The sequence below is a fragment of the Peromyscus leucopus genome, chromosome 19 (assembly GCF_004664715.2).
Source record: "Peromyscus leucopus breed LL Stock chromosome 19, UCI_PerLeu_2.1, whole genome shotgun sequence".
Lineage (NCBI taxonomy): Eukaryota > Metazoa > Chordata > Mammalia > Rodentia > Cricetidae > Peromyscus > Peromyscus leucopus.
Genome location: NC_051079.1, coordinates 49,695,464 through 49,712,625, shown reverse-complemented (window position 1 = coordinate 49,712,625; position 17,162 = coordinate 49,695,464). Strand labels below are relative to the sequence as shown.

The 17,162-nt window shown below is 40.9% G+C and overlaps 1 protein-coding gene across 4 annotated transcripts in view; it reads right to left on the bottom strand.

Annotated features, from left to right (window-relative positions):
- Positions 1-17,162, bottom strand: part of Htr4 (5-hydroxytryptamine receptor 4) — a 204,860-nt gene that overhangs the window by 168,415 nt on the left and 19,283 nt on the right. For all 4 annotated transcript variants that reach the window (XM_028890134.2, XM_028890136.2, XM_028890133.2 and 1 more), the window contains exon 2: positions 13,857-13,929. In XM_028890134.2, coding sequence (XP_028745967.1) covers positions 13,857-13,882 — 26 coding nt within the window. In that variant the 5' untranslated portion in view covers positions 13,883-13,929. The remainder of the gene's footprint in view (positions 1-13,856; positions 13,930-17,162) is intronic.

The window sequence follows — 17,162 nt, the reverse complement described above, 5'->3', positions numbered from 1 at the left end:
CTTACTACTGGACACATGATGCTGGGCGGTGTGCCGGGCAGTGTGCTTACTGCTGGACACATGATGCCGGGCAGTGTGCTTACTACTGGATACATGATGCCGGGCAGTGTGCTTACTGCTGGACACATGATGCTGGGCAGTGTGCTTACTGCTGGACACATGATGCCAGGCAGTGTGCTTACTGCTGGACACATGATGCCAGGCAGTGTGCTTACTACTAGACACATGATGCTGGGTGGTGTGCCGGGCAGTGTGCTTACTGCTGGACACATGATGCCGGGCAGTGTGCTTACTACTGGACACATGATGCCCGACAGTGTGCTTACTGCTGGACACATGATGCTGGGCAGTGTGCCGGGCAGTGTGCTTACTGCTGGACACATGATGCCAGGCAGTGTGCTTACTACTAGACACATGATGCTGGGCGGTGTGCCGGGCAATGTGCTTACTGCTGGACACATGATGCCGGGCAGTGTACTTACTACTGGACACATGATGCCGGGCAGTGTACTTACTGCTGGACACATGATGCCGGGCAGTGTGCTTACCACTGGACACAGGAATCCCAGTAGGAAGAGGAAGTACACATGTTAAATAAATAATTGTAAACAACTCTGACAATTACAGCTGGTAACAGGAGTTTTTACAGAGCTCTGGGGAGTCAGTTGGTGGCAAATGAGTGCATATTGAGTGTGAGTAGGAGGCTGGCCTTACAAGAAAGATGTTCAGTCATCAGACTGCTGAAGGAACTGTGGACAGAAAGGAATATGGTCAGCATCGTCAGAACTTTTTTCAGAAGCTGGATGATGGAGCATAACAACAGCGGAGAAAGAGTAGAAAGTGAGTGGCAGAGTTAAGGTTATGTAATTTTAGAAAAAAAAACACAGCTAAATTAAGCTTGTCTAAAAAGGTTACTACTTTTTCCCCCCACAGAGTAAAAATCTCATCAGTTCAACATAATTGGATAGAAGCATGTCAAAATTAATCAAATATGAATTACAGATTTTTTAAAAATATGACTAAGTGCTTGGAATTTTTTTGACTAGATGAGCTATTTTAAATAACCTTTAACTTCCCTCTTCTTACTTAGCATCATCAATGTCCCTGTAACAATTAAAGTAAGGTTTTCTTTCCTAAATACCTTTTTTTTTTTTTGTTTTTTTAAGATAATATAATGACATCATTTCCTTTCCCCTTTCCTCCCTCCAAACCCTCCCAGGTACCCCCTCACCATCACCTTGCTCTCTTTCAAATTCAGGGCCACTTTCTCAGTTAGTGTGCATATGTGTGTGTGTGTGTGTGTGTGTGTGTGTGTGTGTGTGTGTGTGTGTGTGTACACGCACACACTTCTAAATCTTGGGAATAATTGCAAGAGAGGGGATAGAAAGATTGTAAGAAGCCAAGGAATAGGAAGTTTGCTGTGAGATTGTGTCTTCTAGAAATGCCGGAACCTTCACTCTGACCAATATTTCAGCCCAAACATGACCTAAACAAGGCTGACACCAACAGGAATGGTAATGTGTGTGTGTGTGTGTGTGTGTGTGTGTGTGTGTGTGTGTGTGTGTGTGTGTGTAGGGGGCTCACAAGGCTTCAACCCCAGACAAAGAACGACAGGCAAGGAAGGAACACTGAGAGGGGAGAGATAATCTTCCCCAGGGAGGAGCACACAGACTGGTTATCCCGTACCAAACGGTCTACCCTGGAAACATGCACACAAAACAAATGCCTTAAAAGATTGTTTTTGTTTTTGTTTTTCTGAAGTGGAGTAACCTTTGTTGTTGTTTTTTTTTTTGTTTGTTTGTTTTTCTGCTTCTATTCACACCTACGGGCTTAAAAGAAGAAGCCATTTCTATGGCTTCAGTCTGATTGTCCAGCCTATAAAATCTTTCAATTAAGGAGAACAGACTAGCCACCATTCCTTTTTCTCAAACTAAGCGATGTAACCCCTCTGCAATATCAACATAGAACAAGGCTGAAGCGGAAAGACTGCTACTGCTTTGAGGCTAGCCTGGGCCTCGGTGCTAATTCCTGTCTCAAAAACAAGCAAACAAACAAAAATATCAAATAAAGTGGAATAAAAATAAGAAAGCAGCATGCTTAAAGTTACGACAGAAATCAACCACACTTTTCCTGATTCTCAAGAGTCCTAGGGTGACATTATTGTTTTGTAGAACTTCTGTCAATACTGCAATGATAAATTTCAGTTCAGTCTCAGAGCAAGTCATCAAAAGATTCTCTGTGGAATAGGGACACTCTCTACTCAATATTAAGTTTGTTTAAGCTCTCAGTTATCATAGCTTGTCTAAAACTCACAATCACACACTATTTATTTTCCAAACATTTGTACATTTTTAACAAGATAGTCTTCATGAGTCATGAAGAAATTATTTGCTCTGGAAAGAACTATATTTGATTCTCACACTCAAACAGTATAGAAAGTGGAAGCGAGCCGGGCGGTGGTGGCGCACGCCTTTAATCCCAGCACTCAGGAGGCAGAGGCAGGCGAATCTCTGTGAGTTCGAGGCCAGCCTGGGCTACAGAGCGAGTTCCAGGACAGACACCAAAACTACACAGAGAAACCCTGTCTCGAAAAACCAAAAAAAAAAAAAAAAAAAAAAAAAAAGAAAGTGGAAGCTAAGAATTTCCGTAATTCTGATATTACCTATAGACTTGTTGTAGGTGGTTTGTTTCCATAAGTGTTCATAAGAGGCTAGCTGCTATCAGAAGGGTCAGGATCCTAATGTTTATATACTCCCTAATTATACAAAACATCCATAGGCTTTGCGAGTTACAACAGGAATGAGCTCTGAAACTTCTGGAAGGAAATGACTCCATAAAAGGACAGTCTCGTTGCTCTCAGTACCTAGAGAGTAGCATTCATCTTCCAGTAGCCAGAAAGACCATCAGTCCTTTTAGTAATTAATTTCTATTCCACTCAATTCATCATATAGCTTGTATGATCTGAATCTTACCAAAAACATTCACTACTGGGACCCATGCCAATACAGCCAGTTCTCAATTAGATTTTTTTTAACTAAATGTACCATTGGTTCCTCCATCTCAGGTGACTCCAAAAGCCTAAAAGTTTCTGTTCACTAGAAAAGCAGATCTCTTAAGACAGTGTCTGTTCACCAGAAACCTCCCTTAATCTACCCCAAAGGTCAACTACCCTGGGCAAGGACATTCAGTTCCCTAGTTCCACATCAATCTAAACAGCTTGTATCAACTCCAAGATGCCATTATGTTGATACAAACTCTGCTTGCTTCCACTCCATTGTGCTCTTCCCTCTACCAGGTCACTGGTGCCGAGGGGCTTGGCAGTTTGGTGCTCAGTAAACCTTTCTTTCTACCCATGGAGTGGTCTAGTTGGGTGGTTGTGCTGAAACCTCACTTATAGCTAGCAATATGGTTCAGTGCATAAGAGGACTCCCAAGTTGTCCTCTGACCTCCACCTGTGGCCTTGGAACACATGTATTACACACACACACACACACACACACACACACACACACACACATAAATAAAAAGTGCAATAAAAATCCCTCTGACTTTATACATCTTTTTACACACTTTTCCTGGAAGTTACTGAATAAATGAGCAAGTGTGGCACTTGAGACAAAGAGACTAGAAAATAAGAGCCTCACTTTCCATAGAGAGAGCGCTTAGAGTGCTTACAATAAGTATACACCTGTGTCATTGTGCTCATGGTATGATAGCACTGAGCAGTCAAAGATGAGTACTTTGTATAAAGGTTTTCACAAGCACTAAAGTGGATAAAGCCATTGTAAGCTAAGGAGCAGGAGAGTGGGCGGATGAGAAAGGGAAAGGTTATTCCTCCCATTCTTTAGAAATGCAAATAGAATGTGGCTTAAACATCACTAGCTGGATGATAAAATGGTAATCACTTACCAGGTGTTTATTCAGAAACCTGTTCCAATTCCTTACTTGAAAAAAAAGTCTTAAATTGAACAAAACCCTGTTTGTTAAACAGCAATACAACTAAATATCAAGGTGAAAACATATGTCATAGTATAGATCTGTAAGCTTAGAGGTAATTCTGACTATACTTTTCCAAATTTAAGTGATAAAGTGAAAAGCCCATGGCAGGTCACAGACCCTCTGGCCACTTGCATGCTGTGGAATGCCTTAGGTAAATGAACAGTTGCTGTGGCCATTGCTCTGTACGCTGTGAATGTGTTGCTCTGATTTGTTAATAAATAAAGTTCTGATTGGCCAGTAGCCAGGCAGGAAGTATAGGCGGGACAAAGAGAGAGGAGAATTCTGGGAACAGGAAGGCTGAGTCAGGAATTGCCAGCCAGACACAGAGGAAGCAAGATGAGAAGGCAGAACTGAGTAAAGGTATCAAGCCATGTGGCAAACATAAATAAAAATTATGGGTTAATTTAAGTGTACGAGCTAGTCAATGGTTAGTCTGAGCTAATGGCTGAGCAGTTTTAATTAATATAAGTTTCTGAGTGATTATTTTATAAGCAACTATGGGGTCCTTGGTGCTGGACAAGCACAAGAAAACCTTCAGCTACAAACAGTTCAAATGCTTTCTTTCAAAAGCAAGAGGGAAACATAGCTACTCAGGAAAACTGTTCCCCCAGTTTCCCTGCAGAGGGTTTTAATCACTTTGTAAAACCCCAGGAGCCAAACATTTTTGTTAAAACTTTGGTTTTGGAATCAAGTCTAAAACATCAAATGGTAGACCTTCCCCCAACGTAATGTCAACAGAGCCAACTGTGGCACTCTAAAGACTAGGCTGAGATCAATCTCTGGAATCCATGTGGTGGAAGGAAATAACCAGCTTCTACAAGTAGTCCTCTAGCCTACATACGTGGCCATGGTTATACACACACACACACGCACACACACACACACAAATGCAATAAAAATTCACAATGACCTTATACATCCAGGCATATACTTTTCTATCATCAAGCAAAGATGAGTGAAAATACTGACTTTGCACATCTTAGAAATGTGACTTTGGTGAAAGTGAAGATCCCAAAGGACTCGGTTGTTCCTTGTGTAATACTGCAATCCCTATTAATAAAGACCTTCCAGTATTTTCAGAAGTGAGTTTATATAAGTCACCTGCTTCACAGATGACTGAATCATGGCAATCTGTTCTTATCAAATGTTCAAAGCATCAAGGACAAACGGTTTTATATTTTACTGTTATTGTCTAGGACCCTTTTTTCAGATTTAGTTATGGTTATATAACATTTTAATCTAAATTTATACACACATTAGGAGATAGTTTGCGTTTGAACAGTTGGAGGTAATTTGAAATAAGCAGTGGTTTGGGAAGCAAAGACTTGTATCTTAGTCTTGGGTAAATCACTGTGTGTGTGTGTGTGTGTGTGTGTGTGTGTGTGTGTGTGTGTGTGTACGTGTGAACTGTGATATTAGGAAGAGTCCCTCACTCTTCTGAAACTCTCTTTATTTCTCTGTTGTTCTTTTGTGGAACTGCAAGGAACTATAAGACATAAGTAGAACTCTAATAATTCAAGTAATTCTGAGCATCAGTTATGTGCTTTATATTTATGGGTTGGTGTATTTGTGTGTGCACAAGCACATGCACATGTGTATAAAGTTTAAATCTTCATTTTAATTATACCACATGACAGCTTGGTACATGTGGACAGTATGCAATGGCTAGACAAGCTTGACATTTCCCTTTCTTTATTCTCTCACAACATTTTATTATCTTGTAATAAATAGGCATTTATGCCTATATGCACAAAGGTATAATAACAGCATTGAACAATGGATTGTGTGAGACACAGTGTAATACTTTAAGTTACATGTTTCCTGAATATCACAACATCTCAGTGTTACAATGAAGAAAAAAGAAAAAAAATGACCTAACATTTCTGTAATATAGATGATCCTTTGATATAGACCATATTTTAATCCTTTTAAGGACAGAGGTGACTTTTACTGGGTGAAAAGTGAGGATAATTGAGATATTGTCAATTTATTTATTTATTTATTTATTTGGTTTTTCGAGACAGGGTTTTCTCTGTGTAGCTTTGCGCCTTTCCTGGATCTCACTCTGTAGACCAGGCTGGCCTCGAATTCACAGAGATCTGCCTGTCTCTGCCTCCCGAGTGCTGGGATTAAAGTCGTGCGCCACCACTGCCCGGCAAGATATTGTATATTTTTTGGGCAAAATTAGGCATTACCTCTACCTCCCCAAGCTCTTTGCAGCCATTGATTTATGTAAGATCCTAAGAAACCATCTACAAACCTACTACCGGAATATGAGATTTCAGTTAGAGACTGGCAAGAGCTAGCTGTGCTTCCAAAGAACCCACGGAAGGGCAGTACGACATCCAGAGGCCAGGAGCCAGCTCTGCAGGTTGAACGACTGAGTTCTGCTCTGCAGTTCTGCAGACGTTTTTTCCTATCTACAACACAAGCCCCATGCCTAAGGCTCGGGGAACATCACAGAAGAGAAGGTTAAAGGATTTTAAGAGCAAGAGGACCAGAATGTCTGCTGTGAGACTGTGTCTTTTATATATGACAGGGAAGCAGCAGCCATGAAATCTCAACAACACGGTTGCCTAATCAAGACCTGAATGATGACACCAGTTGACATGCCAACATGGGTGGAGGAAATCTCACAGGGCCCCACTCCTAGATGAAGAGCTACAGCCAATGAATGACTGCTGAGAGAAGGAAAATGGGTCCTCCTGAGGGATAAGCCCTCTATTTGGTTACTTGGGTACCACGTGGTCAGTCTTAAAAATATACATATGAGGAACACTAAATGAACTCAATAGGATATATGTATTTATACACACACACACACACACACACACACACACACATATCTATCTATCTCTCTATGTCTCTATATCTCTATATATCTATATATATAGATAGATAGATATAATGATGAAGAAAAAGAGGTCATGAATTTGAGAAGGAATGGGAAGATATGGAAGGGGCTAGAGGAAGGACAGGGAAGGGAGGAAATGAAGTAAACACAGTATACACATCTGAAATTTAAAAAAATAATTCAAAATAATTTTCTGTTCTTTCAGAGTCAAGGTGCACTCCTACAGACATAAAGCACCTGGCCATTCATCAGCTGCAGTCAGAGTGTGCCTTGGTGGGGCGCACACCACAGGAGGCAACAAGAATTCAGCTGGCAAGCAAGACAAAATTCAAGATACTTAAAAGCACCACCTGTTAGTGATAATCCAGTTTCCTGCAACATGTCACAAAGTAAGCTGGGCGAGAGACTTTCTACAGTCAGAAAGACTGAGATTTAGATGATGATGTTTCTATCATCCTTGTCAACCTCAGACTCTACAGAGGAAGGACCAGAAGGATCCAGGTCACACAATGAACAGCTATACCTGTTCTTTGCCAGGCGTTCATGCCCTCATTTCAGTCATAGAGGGCTGGAGTACTGAAAACTGTATTTGTCAAGACTTCCCTGTCTACTGGTTTGTGGTTCTGTTTTCTAAACAAGAAGTTAAAAATGGGAAGCAAGACGGTATGAAAAAATAATTATTTTTCTCCTGTATTAGATGATGTTTTCTGCAGAAAAAAAAAAAAAACAGTGGTTTCAGAAGCAAGAACTGGTATAGCAGCAGCACTTCTAGATCCATGACAATGGGGGAAAACACCTGCAGAAGATCCGTGGCACTGGGGGACAGCACATGTAGAAGATCCATGGCACTGGGGGACAGCACATGCAGAAGATCCGTGGCACTGGGGGATAACACATGAAGATCCATGGCACTGGGGGATAACACATGAAGATCCATGGCACTGGGGGATAACACATGCAGAAGATCCATGGCACTGGGGGACAGCACACGCAGAAGATCCATGGCACTGGGGGACAGCACATGCAGATCCGTGGCACTGGGGGACAGCACACACACTGGTAGGGAGGGTGAAGCTTCCTGGCCCTGGGCTCACATCCTCTTGCCACTTTTCCAGACAGCCTTGTGATTAAGTTATGGAACAAAAGCTCCATTTTCTTGGAAAATGCACATCAGTTTCCATTATATTGCTTATATATCAATGAGAGATGACCATATTAAATACAGTATAAAACCAGGAGTCAAAAATAGGGATTTAATTCTAGGTCCTCTAATTCCCAGACAAGACTGTGCCCAGGTTTGTGCATACCTTACAGTAAAGCAGAAATGATGCTGGATAGTGAACCAAAGCCCAGTGCTTTCATTCCAAATAAATCAGTAACTATTGCAATATTGAAGATTATCTGTCCTCTTTGGCAGTCCTACTTTCCATACCAGAAAATGAATAGGCAAATATTCAAAAAAGTCAGCAATTTATTAGTAGGGTCATTCAGTTAAGTAGAAAGTAAATTTAAGCAATCAATGAATAATCAGTCCCAGGAATCACAAATATCCACTTTTCATAATACCTTTCATGACCCTGGGCAAAACTCAGACCCTTTATTCCAAGTATTCCATGTTTAAGATGTAAGAACTTTATGGGTTCTTTGTATAATTTTCACCAAAGCCCCATTTTCAAATGCCTAAACTGAAGGCTTAGAAACTAAATAAACCCATTCGGGGCCACGCATCCTGAATCCATATGTGGGCTGTTTCCATAAACCCTTGGCTCCAGCTGCTGCTACACTCTCCTGGTGATATAGCAGAAGCACTACACAACTATGTAATGCCCTCTGTATGTGGAGGTGTGCTTGCTGAAGTCCACAGCCAGTAAATGCACACACACGTTGTTGCCCTGCTGGTAGCCTGTGACATGCATTGCTTGAGGTTCCCTACATCCCTATTAGGCACAAAGATATTCAATGTGGGGTGAGTTTCAGCTCAAATTCACTGTGCCCCTGATCTAATCAAAAGAATTAATGGAAAACTCACCACTTGTCAGCTGGGCTATAAAGTTGAGTATTATTCCCATTTACATCTCTAAAGCAACATAAAAATAACTCCTTTGAAGCCGTACCCACTCACTTTCTCCTTATATGCTAATGAATGTCACAATTGCAGAGACAGAGGAATGATTTCCTGTAAAACATCTCCTTGTCTTATCATTGCACCTGTTCCCAACTCCAATTGCCAGGTTACAAACACAAATTCACCCTACTTCCAAATTGATTCCATATTGCTAAGTCTCTGGGGAGGGCAATTTATGTCTATGAATTATTTCAAGACTTTGAAATAGTTAGCATTAAAAATTCTAACTTCATCCCCAGATTTTTGTCAAACTTAAGATGCATTGTTACAAATACTAATAATCAAGCCCCAAACCAACTTCTCTATTGACACAATTGTTGCCCTTTTTTCTTTTGTAAAATTGGATAATTTCAATACATTTTTGTAGTCACACTGATAACTAATGCAATGTCATGAAGTAATGAATTGTAACTAAGCACACCACAATATTACAGCAACTGGGTAATTAATCCAAACCCAACCACTTACCTTTGTTACAGTTTTTAAGTAATGTCATATGTTGTTACGGTTTTTAATTAATGTCATATGCTGTATAAAGCAAAACACTATTTTTACATCAAGACAGTGTGTTTTGTTTTTTAAAATGTTTAATTTTTGGTCTTTCTTTCTCTCTCCCGTCTTTAAATCAGCCTACAAAGATGCAGGTGCATTATCAAGAAAGCAAATGAAGCCCAAGAGTCTAAAAGGAGTTGGGAGATAAAATAAATGCACATGAGAGCCCCACACCTATGCATCCTTGCTTTTACAGACTAAGTTTGGCTCTCAGTTTTTTTGGGCCCTAGCAAAAAGGAAATTTCCACCATTTATGATTTTTAACTGCATAGGATGCTTTGTCACTTGCTAATAAGAAACATTAATAAAAAAAAACACAGAAGCATTTTGAAGAGAAGAAACAGAATCCCAGATGAGGATGCTCTTATTGAAGAAGGAAGAAGCTCGGAGACTGCTGGGGTAGCAAAGAGAAAAGTTCAGAGATCCCAGCAGGAAAAGAGGTAAATCCAGGGTGGCAAGAAGCTACCAATACAAGGGAGCTAAATATAAAGGACGACTGCTTTTACTCAAGGTCTGGGGTCATTATCTCAAGACACGCCAAAGCTTTTTTCCATCTACTCAATGCTTCTTTGAACCCTGTACTTTCTGGAACTAAACGTTCACAGAACAAAGTCATAGAAAGCAGACATCTCTAATAAGCAATAGGAAGAAAAGAATGGAGACCTGGCTTGCTTTCAGGAGTTACACCTGAGCCAAGGAAAACCACGTATCAGTGGAAGCAAATGCAGTTATACAAACGGTAAGTTTGGCTCTCTGAAGTCAAGGAGCAATTAGAGATGCTTTGAATGTTTTCCCAGTCTTGCAGAAAAGGGAGAACTGGTGAGTTCCTCTCCCTAACTATAAGGAGATCTAGGAAGAGCAGCTGCTGTAAACTAGAGATATTGTTCTTCTCCAATCCTCCCCAGAAAAGAATACCACCATCTACTCCAAGCCCCACAAGAAACACAGGAGCCAAACCCCTTGGATTCTGTGGATGTCAGATTGTTTAGAAAAGGTGTCAGCTGACTGTAAAACTTGTCAGACACTAGTTATCAAAGGGAGAACTTGTCAGAACTCACTGTCCAGGTCCTAATTCCCTGTGGTGTTCCATCATAACTTGGGTCATCCTGCAGTCCTTGCTCTCTGTGTTGGAGAGTCTTCGGGAGAAGGTGTTTACGCTGCAGTTCGTGCCTCTACAAGCAAGATCTAGTGCTTCTTACTCTTTTTATAACACATGAAGAACAGGCTCACTGTATATCTCACTACCAGGGTTCCTCTACCATTCCTCAAGTCTTCGTCCATTTTTAAACATGGTCCTCTAACATTTTGGCCTTAACTTTTTAAAGCTTCATGATAGCTGGTCCCAAGTTACCTTTGCCAGGGTTAGTTCCTGATGCTTCTAGCCAAGAATTCTGGAAGATAGATAATAGCAAGGACCAAGCCATAGAAGCTAATTCAGTTCAATGAAGATAAATGAACAATATCTGAAATGGTCAATGTGGTTTGACAAACTGTAAGACATTATTATATTTAGCTCTAAATTCAACCATAGACTTCTTCACCCCTTCATGTTTTGTGAGACTTGATTAGAGTTCCTCAATCTTACCATAGCCCATGAAAGTGAAAATTATTTCTGAAATTTCCCCAAGATGTTTGTAGTCTCACACTTCTCCGTTCCTTTTGGGTGTCCATTATTGAATATTCACTCTTTTTTTCCAAACTATATTTCCATATTTACTCAGACAGAAATGTAACCTCGGCTGTCTCTTTAACTTACACACACACACACACACACACACACACACACACACACACCATATATTCATTTACGGAACAGTTATAGGATAAAAGAAGACAGAATAGTTCATGACTCTGCCATAAGTAACTTTTGTTTGTTAATTGCCATACACTGTGAAGTTGGTAATGATGATATATAACTTCTGGGATTACTTAAATGTATTAAATGTAGTGATATAAATCAACATTATAGCTCACAAATGATCTCACATGTCCAACAATGCAAACATTCAGCACCCAATTTTCATCAAGTTAATGTTGTTGAAAGACTGAGTCCTGTGAGACTTCAACACACATACCACTGTGGTGTGTGTGTGTGTGTGTGTGTGTGTGTGTGTGTGTGTGTGTGTGTGACATTAGTGAGGGTATACATATTCACTAATACATATAACGAATCTCAATGTCTGTTATAGCTGCAAGACCATCAGTTGCTAAGCTGCTTCCATCTGAGCCCAGTCACTTTTTCTCCAAATGTTCTTTTTCTTCTAACTTTCTCTCTCCCCTCACTGGTTTTCCTCTGTCTGCAGAGCAAATAAGAGAGTTCCTGTCTTGGGCCAGAGCCTTAGCTCTCACCTCATTATGTATTGACTTTCCATGGGAAGACAGCAACTGAAAAAGAAGGAACTCTGGCCTCTTTTCTCAAACGGGTAAAATTTACTCTATCTAGCTATACCTAGAACATTCTAGAACATCATCATTTATACTGAACCATTGTGATTGTTTATATTAATTTATTAATAATTATTTCTGGATTTCATTTTTCTTTACATAAACTCACTTTCAAAATTAAATGTTTCTATAAAAAGGAAATTTATTTTACTTGATAAATGACAAAATAATATTACTCTCTGTAATAATAAAAAGTTGTTGGTATACCACCTAAGTTCGTTGTAAATTACTAATGATATATGCATCACAAATTGGCAAATGTGAGCCAAAATGTCCTTTTTTATGGACACTCAGAGGCTGTACTGAGCAGGAAATGAATATAAAGTCCATGACATTTGCCTGTTACTAATATTGTGGGTAGTGAGAGGGAGTGGGTAAGGATGAACATATGTTGATAGGATCCGGTTAGAAAACGGACTGAAAGAACAGTCCACAGACAGCATTCTGGGGTGTGATATCATCTTGAATCCCACACCATTGTTCCACAGGATCCCAGGAGAACAGCTAATGTTCACTTAATAGAATCATGTTTTGCCATCCAAAGCTAATGCTGCTATAAATAAATGTCTAAAAGCTAGCAATGTAAGGGATCATAATGTCTGAATTATCACCCCCAGTGGTGCGTTTTAATCAACTAACCCTGTTTGATCCAAGGTTTAGAACTTAAAGCTGTTTTGTAATGTTGCATCATCAATATTGCTCACTCTGGATTTTGGTTAACAAATGAAAACTGAGGTTCTCTGGATCCCATTATGTATTCTCTGTATAAATAACCTCACAAGCTTTGAGAGGGAAGTAAAGCACATGCCAATAGGTTTAAAAGTCCACATGGAGTCTTATAACCACACTAAGTTATTTACTATTGGGTAAATAACAGAGTCCACTATGTCTTCTACTGAGGGCACAAGACATATTGCTAAATAGTCCTTTTTTATATCTAGGTGAACTGGAACACAACGCTGTTGAAATATGTATCGTACACTGATGACTAGCTGATCAACAGCTCTTTATCCAATACCCACCAGGTGCCAGCGATGCTGCGTTGTATCGTGAGACACACTCTGCCCTTTAGGGATCCTCTAACTTCATCAGATAGCACACTCAAGTCAGGCCAAGCCAGAGCTCCTGTCAAGCCAGCTGTCATAGGTTCTACCACATCAAACCAGACGACGGACCCCTGATTTATACCTTTCCCATCAGTCTCATGTGAAAGGAAAGAAATGGCTCCTGCAATTTCACAAGGCATGTGACTTTAGGATGCCTTCCATCTGGAGTTACTCGTAGATAATCCTCAGTGCTACAGAAGCAGACCACTTAAGCCTCCTTAAATACAACTTTCTTTGCACTGCTTGGTAATGCCAAATAAATCATAACAAGCCTCTAGGAAGAACACCCATCCCCAAGCTTTACAGAAAATTACAAGAATAGCAACAGCCAAACTATTTAGGGTAACATAACTCCATATACCATACTAACCACAGGTATCAGATAACCATGATCTGATGCCCTGGCTGAAAACGGAAGTGGGTAAACTAAAACACATCAGACAAAGCTACTTTTATATCTGAAGTTTAGGTGCAGACAGATTATCTTCAGCCATATTACTTCCATTCAAATGCATCATTTTTCTTATTGCAAAAATGAATATATACCTTTAAGTGGTGTCTATTGGTTCATGCAGCTAGAAATATTAACAGCTGGGTTTTTATCATTTAAGCATAGTAATGAAGCACTAATAATCCAACAGTATACCATACTTGTGGTTTATACAGCTAAGAACGTCCATTTTAGCTTTGTAATTCCACTACAACAGACTTGCAGAGGCCGTCTAGCACAAACTCCCACCGGCAGCAACACAATAGATCCAGAAATGTAGCATACCTCACATTAGCATCAAGTTTGTCCATTACAGGAAATGGGCATGAGTGTGTTGATTTTCAGTGCCCGCAGGATCCTGCAAGGAAAATAAGATGTTAAGTGGGAAAATAACACGGAAAAATAAAGGTCTTTGTTACAGGAAGAAAATGCCAAGTAAGTATTGCTTCCAATAGATTATCAGTAGATTGGGATTTTCATTTTGTAGAACAATTTAATAACCCATACTATATCAAAGAGCTACGAGCACACTGAGGTTGGGTGCATGAGGCACACTTTGCTGAGTGCCACAGAAAGATTCTGTTCCACTGATCTCCTGGTATGAAAACATTCAGGTACTTCTCTCTACTCTGTATTAATCCATTTACTTGTTTTTCTTCATTCTTCCCAGAAACATAGTTTATTTCCATGATCTGCCTTAATACACTAACTAATGAAAATAGGTAACTAAGCTGCTATAATCAAAATAGTGCATGGCCTAAAGTGACCATTTAGCTGTTTTTTATCTATAAAGTTTTTTCAGGTTTGTTAATTTTTATAAAGAACAAAAATTTAGTTGGGTATTTAATAATCTAGTAAATACTTACTCTCTGGCCTGAAACAGAAAATGTGTGCATGCACATACAAATATACTTTCTAGGAAGTCTAAGAATCAAACTCTCTATGTCTGTCTGTCTGCTGGCTGGTTGGCTGGCTGCCTATCATCTGGGTGTGTTAGTGCAGGCTCACATTCATGTGTACGCACTTGCACATGGAGGCCAGAGTTTGATGGTGTGCAGCCTCCTCTATCATTCTGATTCTTATGTTCTGAGGGTCTGTCACTGTGCCTGCAGCTCACCCGTTCCACTAGACTGGCTAGTAAGAAAACCTCTGGGATCCCCTCTCTGCCTGCCTCCAGCATTGGGCTTACAGACCAAGACTGGCTTTTACATGGGTGCCAGGGAGCTGAACTCAGGTCTTCGTGCTTGTACAGCAAGTGTTTTATGACCGAGCATCTCCGTAACCCCAGTCCAGGAATCTGGAGCCTAGATATTCGGGACTCCAAGGCTCGCTCGGAGATTCTAGGCTAAGTAATCCTAGCATCCACTGAAAGAAAGTTAAATTTCTAATTACTGGAAGATCCTTTAACGAAGACCCTCAGCAGTCCTAACACGACTTACTCTCTTCAATACCTCTCACTTCACTTAATCAAGTTGGCTCTGTTCAGCTCCTCTGCAAAAGAATCTTCAAGGTTTGTGTCACATCTGTTCCACCACATGTTGAACTAGAGAATGCAGGGGCAGAGCCCAGTGCCTCTCCAGGTTACCCTGGGCAAGCTCCCTTCTCTTCCAGGCATCATCACTCACTTCTCAGAGGATGGGAGAGATCATCGCAAGAGAGAGTCTCTGGGTTAGCTTCCAGCTCTGGTAGTCTATAATTCCATCTGTGGGTTTTCTAATTGAATCTTACCAAGAAAAATCTCTAAGTTTGTTTATCCACAGAAGAGAACCATGAAATTCAACCTGAGCCTTCTGATGCCTTGGCTAGCATCAGGAAAAAAAAGGTCAACCATGAGAGGAAGAGGGGACAGAGGACAGGCCTTCTGCTCTTAGTATTTGTTTTATTAGAATTTCTAAGTCTAACACAAACCTGGACCTTTTTAGGGCTGTGGCAAGTGAAGGGAAGGCTCCACCCGCAGGATCCTAGGGCCCCAAACCCACAAATATACACATATCCTGAAGCAACACAGCTCTGCCCACCACAATTTTCCATTTTGAATTCAAGTAATATTTTATTTAAAATATACAAGTGCAAAGCCCTGTCTATTGAGTAGCAGAGTTCCTCCTCTCCGTAAAATCATTCCTGAAGTGATCATATCTGTTCAGATGGCTTAGATATATAGTTGGTTCACTATAGACACCCAAAGTTAATCTCCAACTAGGACTTCTCCTAAATCCATATTGCCTACTTGACATCTCGTGCAAGACAATTAACAAGCATTTCCAATTGAACTCATCAGCTCACCATCAAACACTGTTACTCAAAGGGCATTTCTTTTCCTCCATCCTATAGTCAAATCATCCATTTTGTCCACCTGAAAACATCATCTTCATCCCACTTTTCCCATCCTACCTTGTTCAGAACCAGTATAACATGACCCAAATCTCCACCTCTCTCCTAGATCTCCACGCCCTTGATTTGGCTTCCTGACTGGCAACCACTGTCACTTCCTCTCCCCTCTAACATGGCAACAGTTTAAAAATATAAGTCACACCATTTCTAGTGCGCATGTTATAGTAGTGTGGTAGCTTAAATGGCTCCTATAGACTCATATGTTTGAATGTTTGGTTCCCAGTTAGTGGAACTGTTTGGGAAGGATTAGGAGTTGCGACCTTGTTAGAGGGAGTGTGTTACTGGGGGAGTGAGCTTTGAGTTTTTAGAAGCTGACACCAGGCCCAGTCTATCCCTCTCTGGCTGCAACTTATTGATCAGATGTGAGCTCTCAGCTACTGCTCCAGTGCCATGCCTGCCTGGCTGCCGCCATGCTCCTCACCATGACATTCATGGACTAACCCTCTGAAACTGTAAGCAAAGCCCCAGCTAAATTCTAAGTTGCCTTGGTTATGGCGTCTCCCACAGCAGCAGAACAGAAACTAAGATAAGTAGCTTCCAGTTACTCACAGTGAAACCCAATGTTCATCACGGCTAATCAGCCCATACATACATATAATCTGGCTTGAGCGTCCCTCCAAACTCAGCTTGACCCATGAGCACTTCTATTGCCCGCTCTCACTCACAGTTGTGCTAATTCTCTTAAACATCAAAAGCAGACTGTCCTGCATAAGCCCCAGGTTTCAAACAGCCAACTCATGCAATGAGCACAGGACCCGGTCCCACTGCCTGGATGCCTCCCAAACAGATCGAGCCGATCGACTGTCTCATGCATTCAGAGGGCCTGATCCAGTTGGGGACCCCTCAGCCATTGGTTCATTGTTCATGTGTTTCCATTCGTTTGGCTATTTTCCCTGTGCTTTATCCAACCTTGATATCAACAATTCTTGCTCATATAAACCCTCCTCTTTCTCGCTAATTGGACTCCCGGAGCTCCACCTGGGGCCTAGCAGTGGATCTCTGCATCCAGTTCCCTCAGTCATTGGATGGGGTTTCTAGCACGACAATTAGGTGTTTGGCCATCCCATCACCAGAGTAGGTCAGTTCAGGCTGTCTCTCAACCGTTGCCAGCAGTCTATTGTGGGGGTATCTTTGTGTATTTCTGTGGGCCTCTCTAGCACTTCTGCTTCCTGATTCTCATGTGGTCTTTATTTACCATGG